This window comes from Anarrhichthys ocellatus, unplaced genomic scaffold, assembly GCF_004355925.1.
Source record: "Anarrhichthys ocellatus isolate YVR2014 unplaced genomic scaffold, GSC_Weel_1.0 scaffold54, whole genome shotgun sequence".
NCBI classification, from domain to species: domain Eukaryota; kingdom Metazoa; phylum Chordata; class Actinopteri; order Perciformes; family Anarhichadidae; genus Anarrhichthys; species Anarrhichthys ocellatus.
In genome coordinates, this window is record NW_022280084.1 from 2,231,931 (window position 1) to 2,253,082 (window position 21,152).

The following is a 21,152-nucleotide window of genomic DNA, read 5'->3' on the forward strand; positions in this document are numbered from 1 at the left end:
AAAACATGGCTTTCAAAATCATCATCAGATCTTCATCAGTGACACACAAAGTGCTCTTAATATGTTATAGACGGGCAAAAACATACAAAATCAATGCTACGGTCTATAAAGACTAAAGCTAGAGGCTAGGATATGCACCATATCGATAGCGGTCCTCACAAGTATGCAAATATATAGGCCTGTGTGTGTGTGAGCGTGTGTTTGGTTTCAGGCTTTTTGCATGTGACCCAGGGTCCCCAGGCTGCTAAAAGCCCAACATTCAACTCAATTAGCGGCATACATAATTGATAGCTGTCTGGGAGAGTATTTGTATTTACACTGGAATTAAAAGCCTCCGGTGTCAGCTATCACATCTGAGAGGCAATAAGTGTGTGTGTGTTCGTGTGTGTGTGTGCGTTCTAGGGGGCGAATGTATAGGATGTGTGTATATAATAAGCCTAAATGGATTGCTGCTGGGAGCTTCCCTGTCTGTCTCCTCCTCAGCTGCAGTGAAAACTAAATCACAGATAATCCACCTACAAACACAGCAGCAGCAGCCCTGTGTCTGAGTTAAGTCGTCCACAGTGATCCTGTAACCTGCTTCTCACTGAAACCACGTTGTAGAACATACTTTCACGTTCACGTTATCCGTTTCACCTGTGTTCTGATCGGCACCAAGGCAGTAGGGATGTCAGATAACGGGCCGATACTGACTCAACCAGACGGGGCAGATTATATGTTTAAATACAATATGCATAATATGCTAGAATTATAATGCCTGTTCAAATTGCATGCAGTTAAAAGGTTTACACTTGAATGGGAATTCCTGTTCATTTTGAGGATTTTTCACTAAGCTGCTGGAGCACGATTCATTATTCTAATGATGGATAACATTTCATTTGGTTTTACAAAGTAAAGTGTTGAAGTCAAGCCTGATGTTGCCTTACACATGAAAGATAATCGGTACCCGGTATCACTATCGATCTCTATCGGTATCGGGACTGAAATATTCAGCCAACAACTTTGCCCAAATATCATTTTCTGAAATCTGCCGTCATTTTGATTTAGATTAGAAACTATTTTATCAAAAAATAAGACTATGAACCCTTTCACGGAATTTGGTCGATCACAGAAAAAGTATTGCAAGCTCAGACTTGTGTTCTCCTCATCATGAGCAGCATTATTATTCGTGTTAGTTGCTTTTAAATTGATTCCGTTAACCTGTGATTTGTTTGAGAAAAACGTTTGAATGTAAAATTGCAATATTTTGAGTCCAAACTGTCTTTTGAGTTCAAATTATTCAAGCGCCAGTTTTCGAGCTTCAAATATTAAAACATGTCCCTGAAAACAAAAGTTTTTATGAGCCATTAAATCCTCTTATAGTTTCTTAAGTGTTTCTGCTCAAACTTCAAAGGTGAGTAATAGTATTTTAGAAATATGATTTCTTAAACTTGTTCTCTAGGAGTTTACCCCCAGTGGAGTGAGCCTAACACTTGAGACTCGAGGACCCTGTACCAAAATAAACCCCCCTCCTCAGTATCTTCACCACCATGTAATCACGTCATGTAAAGTGTGTCCCGACCTCTCGCAGCCTCCTGAGCCAGTGTGGCCGAGTATTTAACAGCCCGTTGACCTTCGGCCAAGGTCCCGAGTGAAAAGCAGCTGTGGAGCAAAGTGCTGCTCTGCTGTTGAGTTCAGCCGCACATTTGATTCAGCGAGGAGAAAACTCTCCAGTCACCTTCCCTCCAGTCGATCACAGCCTCGGCTCACTATAATACTCGCCAATCCACAGCGGATTAGAGCACCGTCACCTATTTCCTCCCGGCTCATTTCTGTCTTCTTCTCAGGTCCGACCCTTTAGAATCCCACCTGTGATGACGGTTTACTGTCGCAGCAGTCGACCTCTCTGCTTACAGACAACATCCGATGTGCTGCGGCTGCAACTACGGTTTACAAGTTAGTCTACCCAATCAAAGTTGATGTGGTTTAAATGTGCATGTTTTGTTCAAACAACAGTTAAAGAAAAATCCAAATATTCAATTTACAATATAATAAGACAACATGTTTGCTTGATTAATGACTGAAACAATAGAAATATCTGAGACAGTTGATGGTTTAATGGATTATTCCATTGTAGATTACATTGATGAGCATATATGACAGTAAACTGTGTTTTGGATCAGCTCTGGGAGATTAAAACAGATCATTTCAGACATTTTATACACAAAACAACTAACCACGAAAACAATCAATAATGAAAATAATCAGTTGCAGCCTTAGACATATCGATAATCAAAAGGTGTCGTTGATTGATTCTCTGTTGCTCCACTAATGGATTCATCAACAGATTGATTTGTCCCAATTTCCAAGAAAACTATTTTGGGAGGAATTTTTTTCTGGATTATTTGTTATTTTGAGAGTTTGGTCACTTTTAAATGTTCTATTTTTATCCAGTGTTTTTTTCTCGAAAGGCATCAACAACAATAAGATGTTTTAGTTTTGACCCCCCCTATGTCTGGGAAGGGGAGAGAGAGGGAGGGATGTTGCAGGAGGGAGAGGTGGGGAGGTGTGTGTGTGTGTGTGTGTGTGTGTGTGTGTGTGTGTGTGTGGTTAGGGGTGAGGTGAGATGGAGGGTTTAAGATTCGGTCCATCCATCCTTCAGTCCTCCCAGACTTGAAGCGGGCCGGCAGACAAACCGATCATTGTTATTCATCTAACGAAGCTTTTTCCTCTCCTGCTCCAAACAAGGTAACAGGACCGATTGAATAATTATCGCACGTCCACGGGAGTCTTTAATTAGCTGGCTCTCTGTAAATAAGATGATTGTAAGGGAGAATTCCCGTGAGTGATTAGTTGAATTAGTCGTGTACTTAAAAAAAAAAAAAACAACCCAAAAAACCTCTGACGACCGTTTGTGGTTGACTGGCATGATGATTCTTACTTGTCGTTTTTTAATTGTGGCATTCAGAGTCATTGTGGCTGTCATTAGATTGATGGTGGATTTAGATTTGCATGTTTCGGCACTTAGCTGACGCTCATGTAGAACAAGCGGCAATTTGTAGTGAACCAACAAAACAGCCAATTAATAGGGAAAAACACAAATGTCGGAGTCAACATTTGGATAAAAACATATCATTTTACTAATTTGTTTGCTAATCCTGTTCCCGCATGATTGCATTTTGTTTTAATGAGTTTTTTGTGTTGGCCTTGTGACAGCAGAACCTGTTTTTGTCTAAATGGCGCCTTAAAAGTAGAAATGTCTTTGGCTCAGCCCTCCAGGTTTCCCCGATAATGTCCCCGTGACCCTGCAGTGATCATGGGGGAGTGTGCTGCTGCGGGGAAAAGGGGAATAAAATAAGAGCTAAGGGGGAGACATGTTGTTTTTTGTTGTTGTTGTTGCTCCAAGATAAGAGGATATTACGGCTTATAGGAAGAGGAGACATCATTCAGCGGGAAAAAAGGGTTATGCCAAGTGCTTCTTGAAGAGATTAGTTTTCAGCCTTCCAGGGAAGCTGCTGGGTGCCTCCGCTCTGCCGAATCGGCTGGGAAGGTCATTGTGTGTGTGTGTGTGTGTGTGTGTGTGTGTGTGTGTGTGTGGGTCGAAATCATAGAAAAAGAATATATACTGTAGAAAACAGTATCTGGAGGGAAAGAGATGCTTCTTACACACATTGACGTTACTACCAAAGAGTCTGATGAGCTTTAATCAGCTGTTAAATTAAATGTAATTTCAAGCACATTATGAACTGACAGAGATCTATAAACCCTGTATTTATTATTAATAATGTTGATATTGTGTTAAATGGAGTCGGGAGAGCTGGAGACTTTGCTCTGGTCCTATTTGTCACTAAACTAATATGCGTGAAGATGATTTACTTTCATAAGTGATATGAAGTGCAGAGGTTGCTGTAATCAGTTACATCTCTGCTTTGTTGTGATGGCTAATTTAACACCACATGGCAGCCAATTCATATTTCTTTTATGTTTTGTTTCCCCCCCCCCCCCCCTCTCTGATGATGATCACAGTGATGAAGATGCTGCGTAGTGTATTTTATGGTGTGTTTTTTAGATGCAGTGCAGCTGTAGCTCTTCAGCAGGACACCTTTCATCGCCCTACTGGAGTAGAAGTAAGTGTGCGTTCGTGCTCCTTCGTCTCACTCATTTACATGCGTGGGTTTGCGTGGGTTTGTCATTTGTGCGTTGGGCAGATCTTTCATATCTATGTAAGAGTCGTTATGTGTTCATTCTTTGCAGTGTGCATCAGCCTGAAGCACAGCGGCGTGATGAAAACGTATAAAAGTTTAACTTCCTTGTTGAACTTTTCTTTACTTTGATGTGGCGTCCACTACGGAGGACCAGAGTGGACATTACAGCTGCATTAATGTTGCATTTTACTGCTGCAGATGTTTATGGTGGTGCTAACTTTAACTCCTTTATTCACTGTTGGGTAGTTTAAAAGCTATGCATTATATTTTATAAGATCATCATATGTTTGTAGTGCTGCCGTCCTGTGAGCACCACGTATCTCTAAGAAGTCAACTTCTCATGAGGTTTTTTTAGAGTTTATTTTGCTTAAAGGTCCCGTACTGAGTAAATGCACTTACTTACATCCCACCACTGATTCTAGCGCAGAGATAACCAATGTTGTTAAGCACCAAGTCTTGACACACACTGAATTTCCAAAAATTATTTTATTTATTTGCATGACTTCTAATTCTTGCGCGGCGAAATCTTTCATTTTCTCATGTTTTGTCATCAACATCAAACTAATAGTTATCTGTGACACATTGTTGTACGAACTAATTGACAAATGGACAAAAACTATCAAAGTTGAATATGCACGCCGGAACCTCATCTGATCTGGGACAGTGACATCTGGAGCACACAGTTGTATGAGGAGCTTTTTAATTGGGTGTAGCTGCTATTGTCATTCTGAAGACGCTGTAACACGGGGGGGCTGGTGGTGCTGGTGGTGCAGGGGCTCGTTTCCCAAGTTCTCAGTTTGATGCTCACAATATTAACGCAGACTTCATCGAAATCTGATTTGTGGTTTTCCCAGACGACAACAATTCAACGAACACATTTTCTGGCTGGGCCTCATCGTACCGTATACCTCCTCCTGTCTCTCCAGCAGTGCTCTTCCCAGACTGGGCCTACAAACCAGCCTGGTCGCCCGGCTCCAGACAGGTCCAGCTGTGGCACTTCCTGCTGGAGCTGCTGGGGCGGGGCGAGGGCGGGGCCATCGGCTGGGGAGGGGAGTGGGGCGAGTTCGTCATCCGGGACCCCGAGAGGCTGGCCAGGCTGTGGGGGGAGAGGAAGGGCAAACCACACATGAACTACGACAAGCTCAGCCGGGCGCTGAGGTGACACACACACACACACACACACACACACACACACACACACACAGTTCTTTAACTGTGTGTAATCCTCCCTCTCAGTGCAGCTTCTCCCTCAGGCTGATGCTGGAAATAAAACGTTCTCCTAGCCAACATATGTTGTCAAATTAAAATTTAAACTTCAAAATGCACACAGATGTTACACATGCCATTTGGGAAGCACTTTCATCTAAAGTGCCATATGAGGGCATACCATACACACTTACAGCCTGGCATGAACACACACACACACACACACACACACACACACACACACGTCCAGTTGAAAACAGAGTGTAGTCTGACACAGGAAACATTTTACTTCCAGATACTACTACAACAAACGCATCCTGCACAAGACCAAAGGGAAGAGATTCACCTACAAGTTCAACTTCAGCAAACTGATCCTGGTCAACTATCCGGGATACCCACCTCCACCTGTACCTCCAGCACCACCACCACCACCCAGCCATCAGGTCATCACCACATCTCTACATCTCATATCACAACTTAAAGGACTCCGATGTTTGGAAATCTGGCTTCTAGGTTATATTATGTTTCACATAAAAGGATTAATAATACAATGATTAATAAATTGTCTCTGGGAGATACCTGTAGTTTTGTTTCTCATCACAAAAGCAACGGGCCGACTCTGATAGAAACAATTACTTCCACTTTATAATTTAATATAAAACTGGCTGACTTAAACAGAAATCATTTCTGAAACTTTGCCATGTAATTGAAAGCTGTCATTGTGTTAAAGTTATATCATGTTCACAGGCAGGTTAGCTTCCGTCCTTTAGAAAGCGCCGTCATTTATGATTGAAGTAGAAGTGCTGTATAAGTGCAGTCTATTTAAGGATTCACCATTAGCTTCTGTGAATAAAACTCTTAATATCATGCATTGTAATCAAGTTTTTTGTTTTTTTTTAATATTTCAATTTTAAATGAGGCCACCAGTGTGCAAAACATCAGTAACACCTTCCTGCTATTAAGTTTATTACTGTTTTAATCATCTGAAGTGCTCGTTTAAGGTTTCTGCTCTCAGCTGCATCAGCTTTGATCTGCTGTATATTTAATACGTCGGTAACAGCTCCCCGGTGCTCCTAATGTGTTGTGCACACCGTATCAGACGTAGATTGCATTGAAAGGGTCCACGTTCCCATTTCAACCATCTCTCCATCTCATCCTCCATCCGTCCGTCTTGCAGCTGTTGCAGAGCGGCCCCCTCCCCTTCCATCTCCCCCCCGCCGAGAGTGGTCTTCCTCTGTGTGGAGGAGCAGGCGGAGGTAAGAAGCGCACCCGTCAGAGACTCGCCTGCACAGCGGGAACATCTCGCAGCGAGTCGGTTACAAGTGGCGAAGCCATTCGTTCTGTTTTTATTGTCCCCGTGATTATTCAGCCTGAAGGCTGAAGGCTGAAGGCTGAAGGCAAGCAAAACAACTGAATTTAAACACATAAAATGTTATAACAAATATACTAATTACAATATGATGAAAACAATAAAACAGCCAATAAAATGTATAAAAGTAACACGAATAAAATGGGAAAACTAGATTATATTGACGAGATCCAAATAGATTAGAAATATGCAGTTTAATTACTACTACAACTACTACTATTAATAATTATAATAGTGTATTTATTTATTTATATATATATAAACCAGTTATTGCACAATGCTTTACAAAGCAAAAGATAAAACACAAAGCCATACAATCTGTGGAACCGATGGGATCTATTCATAAATACAAGCTGAACTGTAGGTTTTTATTTAGCAAACGTCACTCAAACACAGAATACATTGTGTATTTCCTGGGGACTATTTTCAGCCGTGGATTGATTCACATTTGGAGCTGTAGTGAGTATTTATAGCAGCACGATGTGTTTGAGTTCCTGCCAACGAAGGAGCAAGTCCCTCGGTGCAACAGTTTGGCTCACTGATGTGTTTTTGATGTTGTTTGGACAACAATGGAAGAAGATACACAGACAGTAGTCAGGAGCAATCCAATCCTTTAGACCTCTTTGTTAAGTATTCAACAGAACCTGCAGTATTAACTGGATATCAGAACACTTTCATGTAGCTTTGCCTTTGAAATATCACTTTTCCATCCTCCTCACACTCGGCTTGTCGTCACCATGATTCACTCTTAAATGTGCTGCAGTTTCTTTTAGTTCAAGTCACGAGGAAATTGCTTTTTCTCCTGCGGCTCACTGGTGTATATATTTTTTTTTATTTCGAGGTGAAACGAAATGCAGTTCAGTCTTGTCCTTGAAGACAAATATTGGGTTTTTCAAGATGAATAAAGCATCTGGAGTCTAACTGTGGTATCTTTCGGGAGTCGACACCAAAAGAAATGCTCCTCCACTGTGAACATTGTAGTACTGCAGGTGTTTGTTATTTACAGGGTCGCTGGTTGGATTTAACTACTTCAAATGTGCAGCTTTAAATGAAATAAAAGCAACAGAATTTCAATATAAAATACATCAAATTAGATTTTCTTTGACAAAAACATCTTAACTCAAAGTCCCCTTACTTGTGCTTTCAACCGTATTTCACAGTCTTCCTCTGAGTTTGTTCAGCTGCTCTGAAGACGTTTGAAGCTCCGAGGTCAAGAATGAACTTTCACACTTTATTTTATTTTTCTTTCACAACTTTTGCCATAAAAATGTCAAATGTGTAAGTTATATTGTGCAGCGTCGGCTAACAAGGTGAAAAAGGTCGTTTTAATTTAGCTGTGAGTGACATCAACGTGATTTAAGGCCCCGTTTAATGCTTCAAGTTCATTCTGGAAAACAGATTTGTTTAATGAATGTTTGAACGTTGATGAATTAATACGTATCGGAGCTCTTGGTTGGTTCTTTTTCACACGTGAAACACATGACGACAGATTATTTTGGACTCTGATTGATGTGACTCTCTCTCTCTCTGTTTCCTCACAGCGGTCCATGTGCCTCACCCCTTCTTGCTCCCGTGCTGCCTCCCTAAGCTCCTCCCGACGCCCCGGGCTCTCCACGGTCACTTCCCCTTCATCTACGGCCCTGCACGTCAGGGGGCCAACCTGGGGGACTCCGTCCTCCCACCCATCCCCTTGGCCCTCCACGTGAGCGCCAGCGGCTGGCCACACAAGAGCCCCGCGGGGTGGGATCTGAACCACATCAGTCGAAACATGTTCGGGGGAGTGAAACAGACTGAAATTCACGAAGAGGAGAGGAAAGCGGGAGATTTTGCACAGACGGGGGAAAGGGAGTGAGGAAGAGGAACAAACTACAACAGATGGACTGCTTTGCCTCCTCAAATATCTCAAATACACACTTCTTTTGTCCGTGTTTTTAGCTCATTGTACTTTAGTTTGTTATTCATTTTATTTATTAAGTTAGGCCATGATGTGTGTGTTTATGTTTTTCATAGAAATACTGAGGAAGCTACTTTTTCTTCTGTCAGCACTTCAAGCCACTGTCAGGGAATTGCACTTGTAAACAATTAACAACATGGTACTTGCATTTGAGTAAATAAAGCAGTACACTTAACTTCAATTATTCAGCAGCTTTTCCTGCATTCTCCCTCTGACTCCACGGAAGTAACAGGAGCTGCATGAATGATGCATTCAAACAGACGATGTGACATTTTCATGAAAGGAGCTTTTCATGTCTTCTTTGCAGCATCAGGACCAGCCAGCGGTGTCTGCGGGTACCACTCCGACACAGCAGGGGGCAGTAGCGTCTTTTGGACTCCCACAAACATTTTTTTCCCGGGAGAGAGTCGGAGCAGAGATGTCTCAGAGAGTAAGATGTGGCACTCTGTAGATATTTTCCAGGTACACTAAATCCAAATCAGAATGCTGTGAAAACTGCAAGATACACATCAAACGTATTATTACATTCTCCATGTTTTACTACTTTAAGGGAACCATGTTCATTTTGTTGATTTTCTTTTTGTTAAATGTGTTATTTCAATTGTATTTAAAGAGACAAACATGTTAATCTATGGTGTTTTTTTGGCACACGCATTCATAATATCAGTATGTTCTATTTTAATATTGCAAACTGTATCAAATAAAAACCAAATATAATAACCTTCCTTCCTGTATTGGTGAATTACAATGTTGTACTGTATTTCACACTGTTCTTCATGTGTACAATATCTTAACTTTTACAAACGGACCAGATTTTATCGATCGCGTGTCAGCTCTTCTTCTCTTGACGATCTTTGGTTAAGATTTCATTTTTCGCGCCGAATATTCTTTTTTGGTGTCATTCTGCAGCGCGGGAGTTTGTGTTTTTGTGTGTGGATGTTGGACCCTGTGCAGTGTTTTAACTAATAACGTTATTAATACTATCTGAGGGGAAGAGTTTAACGACAACATGCAGCGAAGCATCGCGTGAGTCCAAACTTTAGCGTTGAGAACGGTTTATATTTATCTTACTTTGAGGATTAGCGATAGTTTGGAGGCTGTTTGACTCTGTATTAGCGTTGAATAACCTACCAACGTCAGCTAGTTAAGTGTATTGTGATAATCAGTTAGGGTCAAAGGGCCTAAATGAGTGTAACGTTAGCTAAGTTCTAGTGTTAACTGCACTGCCTGTAAGTTAGCATTAGCATAAACTGTCTGTAACGTCTGTTTTTGGGTAAGACACGTCAAACTCTTGTCATAACACGTTAAATGTAGCGCGTGAGCTAACGGTAAACAATAACCGTTAGCTTTTTAGTTTTGTTATGGAAGCACCACAACATTAGCTAACGTTACATGAGGCTAGCTAACTTACGCAATTAACTACGCACTTAACGTTGACTCGTTTATTCGTTAACTGACGTTAACAACGCACGCGCACAACGCACACGCACATTGATTCATTAACTGACGTTAACCGTTTAACTAGCAGCCCTCTAACCTAAGTTAACCCCAACTGTCATCGGCAAAACATATACATAACAGTTACATATTGTTTTAATGACTGTTACTCTATTTTATTTAACTCTGATGGTAATCATGTCCTCATCCTCTTCCTCTTCCTCATCATCCTCGTCCTCGTACATCAGATCGTTCTTTCAGCCCAAGAGCAACAAAGAGATTCAGAAGAAAGCCACAGATGAACGTGTGAAGAAGTAAGATTTGTTTATTTTAAATCACGCAGAATGGGAGTTTATTGTTGGTTTACTACATCTGATGGAGAGATGTAACACAAGTTCAGAGGAATGAAGCAGAAGTTTGAGGGACTTTACTTGATGTATTTATATTTATTGATGCTTTATAGCTCTGCTCCGCTACATCTCACAGACAAATATTGAGCTTTTTGCTGCACGACTCTCAAACATTTATAGCTTTAGCTCCTTTTAGACTACAGTTTAACACCCAACCCAATGTAACATGCACATTAATGCAGTACTAATATTTATACAAAAACATCACATACTGTATTATACCGAACCGGAGTTTTTAAATATTTGTATATACGTGCGTTGGGTAGGTTTTCTGTTTTCTATTTTGGTATTTGGATATTCGTTTTGTTTGTTTTTCGAACCCATCGGTGTAACAATCATGCTTAAAACACACAAAACCTTTTGAAAAATGCTTCTTATTCTATAATACATATTTAAACAACAATACTGTAACGTAACGGACTCCTTAGAAATGAATAGCTTCTCTGACGGTGAATACTACTTTAAAAACCTTAGCTCAGACATCAGTAAACATGCTTTGTCATGTTGAAACTCCTCTGACAGCTTGGATATGGGCAATTATCTTTGAATCACTCTGAATTATGAATAAAAGTTTGTGTTATCAAAAGAGATGACAACTTGTGTTTCTCATCTCTGCTTAGCTTTGATGATAGTGTTCATTATCGCCACAGTATCATCTTTAGAGTGTCTGAAAAGCCTCTTTAACACTCTTGTCTTCATGTAAAGATCCTTTCATCATCGCTTTGACCTCTCTTTTATAACGCTCGCCTTGATTTTATACGTCTCGGTTGTATTTTCCTGTCTAGAATGCTTAATGCAGCCTTCCCTGAGACTGTGCTTTGTAAAGGTACCGTATGAAAGAGGCTCATGGCTTTTATTTATTTGAATTGCGCCGTGTCTCTGTGCTCGTCTCCAGACCCGTCAAAAGCCCTCTCAAGGTGCAGAATGGCGTCCGGGAAGCAGACTCGCCCGTCAGGAAGGTTTCCAAACGCAGCCGACAGATCCTGGACAGCGACGAGGAGGACGAGGAGGAGGAGGAGGCGCCGGTTGTTGAAGAGAAAACCGCCGCCGCCGCCAAGGGACAAGGAGACAAAGAAGCTCCTGATAAAAGAGAAAAGGTAAAAGACACTTAAACCATCCTAATTCAGTTTATTTCTAATCACAAAATTCAACAAACCAACTGGATTTATTTTGACAGTTTGACGGGACGTCATCGTGTTAACGAACAAAGTAAATATTTATTAAATAAAGTCTGATATGATTCTAAAAGGTGATTTAAAACGACGCTACTGGACTCCTTTGTACACTGTAGGCGCTATTGAAACGCTGTGGAGCCGTCACATGTTCTAAACCCACACAAGCTGAACGTAATGACCGTCGGAGCTCCTGTCGGCGTATCGCTGTTTGTTGTTTTATTCAACGGTGGCCAAAGCGCCGGTGCACAAAGACGGTAATTGTGCGGTGAATCACCACGTTGAATGCATTTTCATCAATAAGCCGCATGATGGGGGAAAAAAAGAGCTGATTATCGGCTTTGGCTGTCGCTCGACCACCTGCTGTTTGATGAACACTTCTCTGAACGGCCCCGTTCATCCTCTCTCTGTGATGTGTCAGCAGTTATTCATCGATCGTGACGGCAGCGTGACCCTCACCTCACTTTCACACGGCCGCAACCATTGATTATTTGTTGTGACACGGTGTTGATAATACATGTGCTGGTGGCCACAGAGATAAATGTAGAGCAGCAGCTAATGAGTGTTTTTACTGGTGATTAATCTTTTGTTTTTGTTTAATTGATGGTCTGTGAGATGTGAAACAAAAGGCCTTCGTGGTGACAGAGTTCTCCAGGTCGGGTCTCGCACACTAGGACTAGAGGAGACTTGAAAGACCTGATGTCAGGCTTTCAGATCCAAGCAGAGAGAATGTAACCGACTTATCTAACGGATGAAATCCCGACATTAGAGGCCCGATTTCTGGCTCTACTTCGCCCGTTTTCAAGGTTTATGGAGAAAGGAAACATTTGACACAACCTTTTATCCTGCCGTACCTCAGCCTGACTCGCTAGTTGTCGGAGGAAAACAACGGTGAGGCTGTAAATCTCACCGTTTTTATTTCAGTATTGATCAGGTTTGTATTCGTACCGCTACCACACAGAGAACTGCATTTATTCATCAAATACTTTAAACTCTATTTCAACTTACTTGCTTCTCTAAAGTTTTTTATTTTCTCAACCATAGCATGTAATGTTCAGGGGAGAAGTGTCCTAGAGTAGTTTATTGGTTATTCTGTGAAAATAAACACATTAATGATCAGCATCACTGCAGATTATAACAGATTTGTGTTGATTTTCTCCTTAACACAAACATGTGGATATGTGTTTAATCTTTAATGCATCTCCTGAAACTGCAGAAGTATCCCCTGATGCAGAAGTACCCCCTGATGTAGAAGTAGATAGATAGATGGATACTTTATTCATCCCCAGGGGGAAATTTGTTAAGTAAGAACCCCCCCGATGTAGAAAAACCGCCCCGGTGTAGTAGAAGTACCCCCCCTGGTGTAGTAGAAGTATCCCCCTGGTGTAGTAGAAGTACCCCCCCTAGTGTAGTAGAAGTACTCCCCCTGGTGTAGTAGAAGTACTCCCCCTGGTGTAGTAGAAGTACTCCCCCTGGTGTAGTAGAAGTACCCCCCCTGGTGTAGTAGAAGTACCCCTGGTTGGGAAAGACTAAAGAACTTAAATGTGAGACCTGGCAACACGTTTCTGCTCGTGACCTTCATCCTCATCAGGGAGGCTGGAGTTAAGCACACACACTACATGTACGATACCCCCCCTGTTGCAGTGCTGGGGGGGACTGCATAGTTATTGATGGTTTATAAGGGATTGTGCAGATTTCAGTTCATGCAAGAACAACCCCACAACGATGATTAATTGGGACTTTGGAGCCGTTTGGTGGGGCTCAACACTGACTTTTAGCAGCTCTCCTCCTCCTCAGCCCTCTCAACAACGCGCTCCATTGAACAACAAACTAGTTTCCTCACTGGTGGAGGTGCGTGTCATTCAGGGTCTGCAGTATTTCCTTTCCAATGCTTACTGAGACACTTCATCCATTTTTGCTTTCAGCTGCTCCATGTTGACAGGCCATTGTTTGATAATCCAATGATTCTTCTTCTTTTTACCCGTTTACAACCGATTTAAAAAGTGAATACTCGTGGTGCCGTGGCACACAAAGCCACATGCGTGATACAAACTATCCACAGTGATCCAGATCACGATGTTTTGGAGAACTGTTACTGTCCGTTCCTGGGTTTTCGATGTCGGCTGTTGATGCAAATAATCAAGATGTTGATGTAATTTAGATAAAAGAAATCGGAACCACGATGTGCAGTAACTCTGTTCGTTCCAGCCTCTCGTCACAATGATCACCAAAACCAACTCTGCTCGTCTCTTTCAGAAGGACACCATCTTTAAGGTCGTCCCCACCCCTCTGTCTCCTCCACCGGCCCCCTCCACCCCTCTGTCTCCTCCACCGGCCCCCTCCACCCCTGTGACTCCCGCCACCCCTGTGACTCCCGCTACCCCGGCGTCTTCTGCTTCACCCGGGACTCCGAACTCCATCTCCCCCTCTGGGATCGTCAGACGCAAGACCGGTCAGTATCTGATCACATTTCATCCTTTCTTTCTTTAGTCCTGCCACTAAATCTGTGGTTCTTAACTTTTTTTTCTTCTCAAAATTGCAGCATTTTGGATTTTTGACACCAGCTCACGATTGATAGTCTTTCTGCCTCGGGCTATTTTACTTGATTATACTTTATTAGCAGGAGCCTAATGTCTCCAAATACTCATTAGTTCACAATGAGGGGAAAAAAACAAACAAGACATTTATCACAAACTGAGTGAAAAACTCTAAATACTCTTTCCTCCCTCTGGGTTCCTTATCTGTCTCAACCTTTTACACTGACTCTCACTGTGCTGCATTATTTCTCATTATTCATCTGCTGAACCAGGAACACACTCCTCAAGCCTCCATCATTACTTTGAGAAAGAACGTAAGACGTTGTCATTATGCAGTGTCTATACGTTTAAAAGAGGGCTCATACATGTTCATTATCTGTGAATTTTAAATGAGATGCATGCGTTACTTTCTGCATTTACCATCAAATAGAATGCCCGAGTGGTTTTAAGTGGCGTTTTGTACTTTTCATGTCACACCAGAAATGTGTGACTTTGAATGGAATGCTTAAGCTGCTTAGAGCTGCACAGATGTCGAGTATCGCAGCTTTGTTTTCATTTTGGGGAGCACCTCCTTTACTTCCTCACTTTGTTTCCTTCATCCTCCTTCTTGCAGCAGGAAAGCGGCTCCTTTTCTTCTCATCCTCCCGTTCGCTCTCTCTCTCATGTTTGTTGACTGCAGTGTTTTGCTTTCAGCAGCGGTGCCACCATCGCATTAATGTGACTGTAATTTGACCCGAAATTGCATTCTTAATGTCCTGGGTTAATGTAGTCGTTATAATATCTAGAAGAAAAGGCATCAGCAGTGCTACCTGTGCTAGAACCCTAACGAGGACCAAAACAGAGGCTGATGTGGAACCAAAACTAAATTTACCCTCCAGCACCACTGCTGCATAACATTACAGAGGAAATTACACTGAAACCCTAAGCTGCTGCGCTGCATAATATCTTTCAGGATGGAATTAGTGTTTTCATTAGCAAAGTACGTATCTGTGATTCTTTTCTCTTTTTATTTTTTCTTCGTTGCCCTACATCTGCAGTTAGAGAGCCGACTCTCCACAGCCTCCTTCTGTTTGATCATGGCAGGATTTCAGTTGGGATGCTTCTCAATTTCTTTTTTCCTTTTTTAATTTAATGCCCGCCCTGACGTGCGCAGCCAGGAAGATGTTCCCCAAGAGGAAGCTCGATGAGAGCCGGAAAGACGAGGCCGAGGAAGCGCCGGGTCAGCAAAACAAGCGATCCCGCGTGGAGAGCGGCGCAGGTACGCCTTCACCTCTACGAGTCTGATAACGGCGCACAGGTCCTTCACAGGTCTGGATGAGAATGTAAAATTAGAGAGTTTCTGGGATGATCGGAGTTGGGAAGTTTGGAAGCACTTTAATTCAATTTCCAAATAGAAATAAAAGCAAAACAACACGAGTGATAAAATCCAATTTTGAGTTCTAGCTACAGAATAAGTCTCCCATTGACATCAAGCCTCTTTGCCTGATTAGTCTTATTTACAGAAAGTGATGAGTGTGCTAAATCAGGCTGCAACTTCTTTTTTTATTCAGTGAAAGAGTTTTGGCCCAGTCAGCACCTCTAAACCTGGTGGGTTGTTTCTTAAAGCAGCATGTGTACCTGCAGACAGGAAAATGGCCTCGCTCTCATTTTTCCTTTTTCTTTTTAATTGGCTGGTTAAGTACCAAAAAGTGACAGTTGGATTCAGCCGTCACTTTAACCTGTGGAGGAGGAAATTAAAGTTTCATGTCTCATGAGCCCGGCTTTGTCTGCTGACACTCGCTGCTGCAGGTTTGTCAATAGTCATTTTCTCTTCCCGGACTCTTGGGTGAAGATGGAAACCTTAAAAATATAACCTGCGGCATTCATTGAAGAAGGCTGTTATGTTGAAAGCCATCTTCAAACATGGTCTCACAGAGGAAAAATAAAAAAGTGGGCTCTCTGTAAACCTGCTGGCATTTATCTCTTCAATGACTCCTCTCTCTCTCTGTCTCCCCCTGTGTAGGAAACACCGATGAACCCATGGAGGAGGGAGTGAAGGAAGAAAGGGTTGTAAAGGCAGTGACTGAGGCTAACAACCCAGATGAAGAGGTGGTGGAGAAGAAGAAGAACAAAGGAGGAGAGGAGGAGGACGAGGAGGAGGAAGAGGAGGAGAGGGTGAAGAGAAATAGCTCTGATGGGAAAGTAAAGAAAGCTGAGGGGGCGGAAAAGAAAAATGAAGCAAGGGAGAAGACGGATGATGAGAAAGAGCCCGCCGCTGCCAAAAAGAAGAAGAAGAAGAAGGTGGAGGAGGAGGAGGTGGTTGAAAAGGACACGACAGAGGGAGAAGAGAGCCCAAAAAGTCAAACGGCGAGAAAGCGGAAAGAACCAAAAGAGCAGAAAGATAAGGAGCCACTCAAGAAAGCTCCCATCAGCAGTTTCTTTGGTGAGGAGCTATTTGCATAGCTCTGTGCTTGCACAAAAAAAAAAAAAATAAGTGTCTGTAAATGTGCTTTTATCAGTTAGGAAAGACGGCAAAAATATTTCTCTGCCCCAACTCCTGCTCCTCCCTCACCTTTCACTCATTCTTCTTTTTAATTCAACAGCCCCAAGAAAAGCTGCCGTGAAGACGGAGAAGCCAGAGAAGAGCGAAGGGGAGAAGAAGACGACTAGCGGCGAGAGGAAGACTTCAGAGGAGGACGCCAAAGACACCAAAGGGTGAGGCCCAGTGCAACAGGAAGTTACAGCAAAGCTCAGGACAGACATCTCACCCGCTAGTAGGTGTTAAAGTTTAAGTCACCATTATCATGGCCAAAATAATTGACGTCAACCTGATCGACTTTGCACACTTCACATGTAATTCAAGCAAGATGGCCGCCTACACAAAGAAAGGGAGAGAAAGGCAGCGTTACAATAAAGGAGATTATGGAGCAAGGCTGTTTTAGTTTGTTTCTGTTGGGACCAGGTATAAGGTCTCAGAAGTACGTAGCTACATAAACATAGAAACTACATAGCTGCAGTACCGTATGAACGGCCACGATGTTTCATCTTCACTACTGCATAGAGCCACCTCCTTGAATGTCGAGTCGGTTAAATGTCTCGGGAATTCTCCTTTTCACGGTAGTGATCATCTCTGTTGTATCTAAAAAGCTTAACATTAGGGGAGAGCAGTACACGTCTGTACCTGGACTTTCAAATCCCGTCTTCATGGAGCTAAACACACACGAAGACGAGAGAGAACGTGAGATCTAGGTCACTCTCACTCAGTTCATACCGTCTGTGGCTACAAACTGCGACTCGCTGAATCTCTGGATGAGCCGCCAGCAGCCGAGCCACTCAAGGTCTTTTCTACAGCGCTGGTCCAATACCGTCTACTCAGCGTATTTTAGAACTCTTTCTTCCTGTGGGTCAGCGTTTGGTTTCTTCAAAGAATATTTTAAATGTAATTCCCATGTTGGCTGTGATGAAAAGAGGTGTGCTGAGGTCCATGTTGCTCATCAGTACATTTCACGCTGGACTCAAAACAGCAGCTGGTACAACTGTGAACGAATCACATTTCATTTACATTAGGGGGCAGGCTGCTCCTCCCACAACACATGCACGTCTTAGGGGGCAGGCTGCTCCTCCCACAACACATGCACGTCTGGACCTCATTTTGACTCTTATTTGGAGACAATAAACACGTCCGTTTCTTTAAGACATGTTCCCTTACGTTGCCAATAGAGGGAAAATTGGTCGAATCATGTTTTGAGCAGATTTTTTTATTCATTTCATTTTAGATCTAATCAGATTCATTTAGTTTCAGTTTACTAACAATATTTTCCACTGCTTATCATTTCTTAACTTTACGATAATAACCCTGCTATGGAGCTGTCAGGTGTCTGAACAGTGTCGTCTGTCTGTTTTGCAGCAAAGTTCATTTCTATTTAAACCACAGTCTCAGTCAAGACTGAAATCATACTTGAATTATAAGAAGCTCCAGAAGTTCCTAACGGATCTGGAGACGGACGCATGTGAGAAGTCATCGTACGGTCAATTAGGCGTCGTGTCTCCTCGTTAAAGGACGGCCCGTCCAGTGGAAACTCAGCCTGATTCTTAAAATAGCTGAACCACTTCACCAATTCAGTTTGTGTCAATATTTATAATCAGGGCGTGTCAGCAGCGTATCAATAGATTTCTGTTAAAGTTAAGGATCATGGGAAGGCCTTCTGAACACTGATCAGGCAGAACAAGTGAAATACTCGTCTCTCTGTGTGTAGGAAGGTTTTGTAGCCTCAGCTGAGGTATTATTTTGTATCTCTACATTATCAGTCTTTTCTTTCTTACACAAAGCAGTTCTTCTGTTAAATAAACCAGCAGCAGAAGCGGTGTATTACTGCTTTGTCACTTTCAGGTCACGTTAACTATTCCAGCCACCGACTATTTTTAGCTCCAGAAGAGAGGAAATGCATTTTTCATCCGCCTGTTTATTTTTTTATCGCTGGCTCGTGTGCGACAGGGACGGGAGTGAGAGGAACGCCACACAAAGGACGGTTCACAGCTCCAGCTCCTCTTCTTGTAACGATATTTTGTTCAACCTCGTGTGAGGAAAAGAAACACTAAACACATCTTGTTAGAACTGCGGTGAACATTTTTTTTTTTTTACAATCCCAATCAGTGTTTTTTTAATAACATTGCTGCTGTTGGAAATGCTTTGTTTTAATAAGCACTGTTTTCTTTAACTGTAACCAGTGAAGCTTTCTCTTCAAACCCTCACATTTCAGAGTGCCTCATTGTTATGAGCGTGCGTGACTCTCTTTCTCAAAAGAGATCTGAGTTTGCTTCAGTGACTAACAGCTGTCGCCGTCGCTCAGTCACACTCTTTAATTTGCTTCGTTTTCTTTGTTGTTCTTCCCTCAGCGAGTCAAACTCGGGAGAGACGGACTACAACCCGTCCAGGGCCAACTACCACCCTGTGGACCACGCCTGCTGGAAGCAGGGCCAAAAGTAAGTCCAGCTCCATCCTTACCCGGCCTACTCGCCTCACAAATGGGATCCCAAAGTCGTGAATGTGTTTCGACCAACGTATGGTTCCCAGCGGCTGTGATAGTTTACAAAGTCGTGGGCTTTGATTTGGAATGTCGAAGAGATGCATTTCTTGCGTTGACCACTGGGGGGCGAACCGCACGGAATAACCGATGAAAACAACTGTGAGGCAACCAGCCTGGTTTATTCTGGGCAACCGTCCAGAGTCGAACATTAAAGAACTCTGAGGAAATTACATTTTCACGCCAGGGAAGTGCTCTGACTTTGGTGATGGGGGGAAAAAAAAAAATCATGAACTTTTTACATCATGTCGAGCTGGTTAGACTCCGGTCAGCTGCTGCGTACGGTGCCGTGCTTCGTGTTTCTCCTTTTGAAGCTACATGTCGGTCACACACTTTTAAAACATTGTGTCTCTCAGGTTTCCTCATGTAACCAAAAGCAAAAGCCGTCTGCTTCAGATTACATTTAAACGTCATGTTCGTCTCCGCAAAGAACTACAGAAAATGTCTCTTTTGAGACGTGTTTTCTAAAAACTACTCTCCCGTTTGTCCCCCGAACATCGTTTTTCCCTCCATGGCAGCTCTGACCCTCGTCCTCCCCGCTGTTGCTTGTAACGGGGTTTTGATAACCCTCAATCAAAGCTCATTCTACTGTTGCACTAATTGCGAGCGGCTCCGAACAGCTGAGCCCGTTAAACGCTGTAGAAAGCTTCTCCCGCTAACTCTCTGCTCATCTCTCTCCAGAGTGCCGTACTTGGCGGTGGCTCGCACCTTTGAGAAGATTGAAGAGGACTCTGGCAGGTAAGAGCTCCATATGGAGGAAACGGTGTTTCTCCCCCCTCTCGACGAGGAAAACACCATTTGGGAGAAAGTGATCGCTCTTCAAAGGAAGTAGAATATACCAAAGCATTTTTACAAAATTACCACTCGGGCTTCCTGCTGGGAATTTCTGAAAAAAATAATTAGTGTGTTCCTGCCAGAGAAATTGAGGAAACTGTGTTCATTTGAGGAGGGCAGGGGACATGAAATTAAATTTTTACAATTAGCCAATTTTCTAGGAATGCTAAAGAATGCATTTGGATAGAAAGGCATGTAATTCTTAGTGTTAGGAATCCATATCATGCACTTTAAAGGATGATCCGGAACTCACGTCTCCAGCCACCAAATAGAAAACACCTTTACAGACTTCCTTTTTTTTTTGTCTTTTGAGGATATTGAATGACAAACGCGCCGCTGATGACTTCTATTTCGCCCGCCCACTCCAACTGATGTATAGCGTTTCATAAATGAACTGTTCATCTGCCTCCCCGGCTTCCATTTCCGATTAAAACCTCCCAGACAAATCTCATTTCCCGCCTCCCAGTATTTACAGGATGGCTTTAAAATTCGTTTAGCTCGTCTTCCTCGTCTCAAAGCCATCCTGTTGTCATTTCCCAGGCTGAGAAACATCGAGACGCTGTCGAACCTGCTCCGCTCCGTGCTGCTGCTCTCTCCAGGTAAATGGTGTTTTATCTCTCCCATAATGCATGCTGATGTCGCAACACAGGCAGCTGGCTGCCAGCCACTCTATCAAGGAGATGATGATGAAGCCAGGCTGCACATGAAAGTGGGAGGATGAGTCACTTCATTGTGTGTGTGTGTGGGTGTGTGGGTGTGTGTGGCCATGTTTCTCTGTGTGTGTCTGTGTGGGGCCATGTTTCTCTGTGTGTGTGTGTGTGTGTGTGTGTGTGTGTGTGTGTGTGTGTGGCCGTTTCTCTGTCTGTGTGTGTGTGTGTGGCCATGTTTCTCTGTGTGTGTGTGTGTGTGTGTGTGTGTGTGTGTGTGTGGCCATGTTTCTCTGTGTGTGTGTGTGGCCATGTTTCTCTGTGTGTGTGTTTGGTTGT

At 42.8% G+C, this 21,152-nt stretch overlaps 2 protein-coding genes across 2 annotated transcripts in view; both read left to right on the forward strand.

Moving 5' to 3' along the window:
- Positions 1–1,841: 1,841 nt before the first annotated feature.
- On the forward strand, positions 1,842–9,235 carry LOC116396248 (ETS domain-containing transcription factor ERF-like). Its single transcript, XM_031870740.1, has 6 exons — positions 1,842–1,935; positions 4,049–4,106; positions 5,111–5,342; positions 5,686–5,833; positions 6,568–6,661; positions 8,301–9,235. The coding sequence occupies exons 1-6, from the start codon at positions 1,906–1,908 to the stop codon at positions 8,609–8,611; spliced, it is 873 nt and encodes a 290-aa protein (XP_031726600.1). The 5' UTR covers positions 1,842–1,905; the 3' UTR covers positions 8,612–9,235.
- A 349-nt stretch (positions 9,236–9,584) lies between these two features.
- The window catches only part of lig1 (ligase I, DNA, ATP-dependent), a 34,944-nt gene continuing 23,376 nt past the window's right edge, over positions 9,585–21,152 (forward strand). The window contains exons 1-10 of the mRNA XM_031870680.1: positions 9,585–9,739; positions 10,399–10,464; positions 11,456–11,657; positions 13,989–14,184; positions 15,423–15,527; positions 16,272–16,691; positions 16,852–16,963; positions 19,145–19,231; positions 20,014–20,070; positions 20,707–20,875. Coding sequence (XP_031726540.1) covers positions 9,723–9,739; positions 10,399–10,464; positions 11,456–11,657; positions 13,989–14,184; positions 15,423–15,527; positions 16,272–16,691; positions 16,852–16,963; positions 19,145–19,231; positions 20,014–20,070; positions 20,707–20,875 — 1,431 coding nt within the window. The 5' untranslated portion in view covers positions 9,585–9,722. The remainder of the gene's footprint in view (positions 9,740–10,398; positions 10,465–11,455; positions 11,658–13,988; positions 14,185–15,422; positions 15,528–16,271; positions 16,692–16,851; positions 16,964–19,144; positions 19,232–20,013; positions 20,071–20,706; positions 20,876–21,152) is intronic.

Bases quoted from the DNA above. Each gene is read 5' to 3' on its own strand.
- LOC116396248 (XM_031870740.1), top strand. From the start codon at position 1,906: ATGTGCTGCGGCTGCAACTACGGTTTACAA. The intron at 5,343-5,685 runs GTGACACACACA...TTTTACTTCCAG, and splicing joins AAGCTCAGCCGGGCGCTGAG to ATACTACTACAACAAACGCA. The intron at 6,662-8,300 runs GTCAGAGACTCG...GTTTCCTCACAG, and splicing joins CGGAGGTAAGAAGCGCACCC to CGGTCCATGTGCCTCACCCC.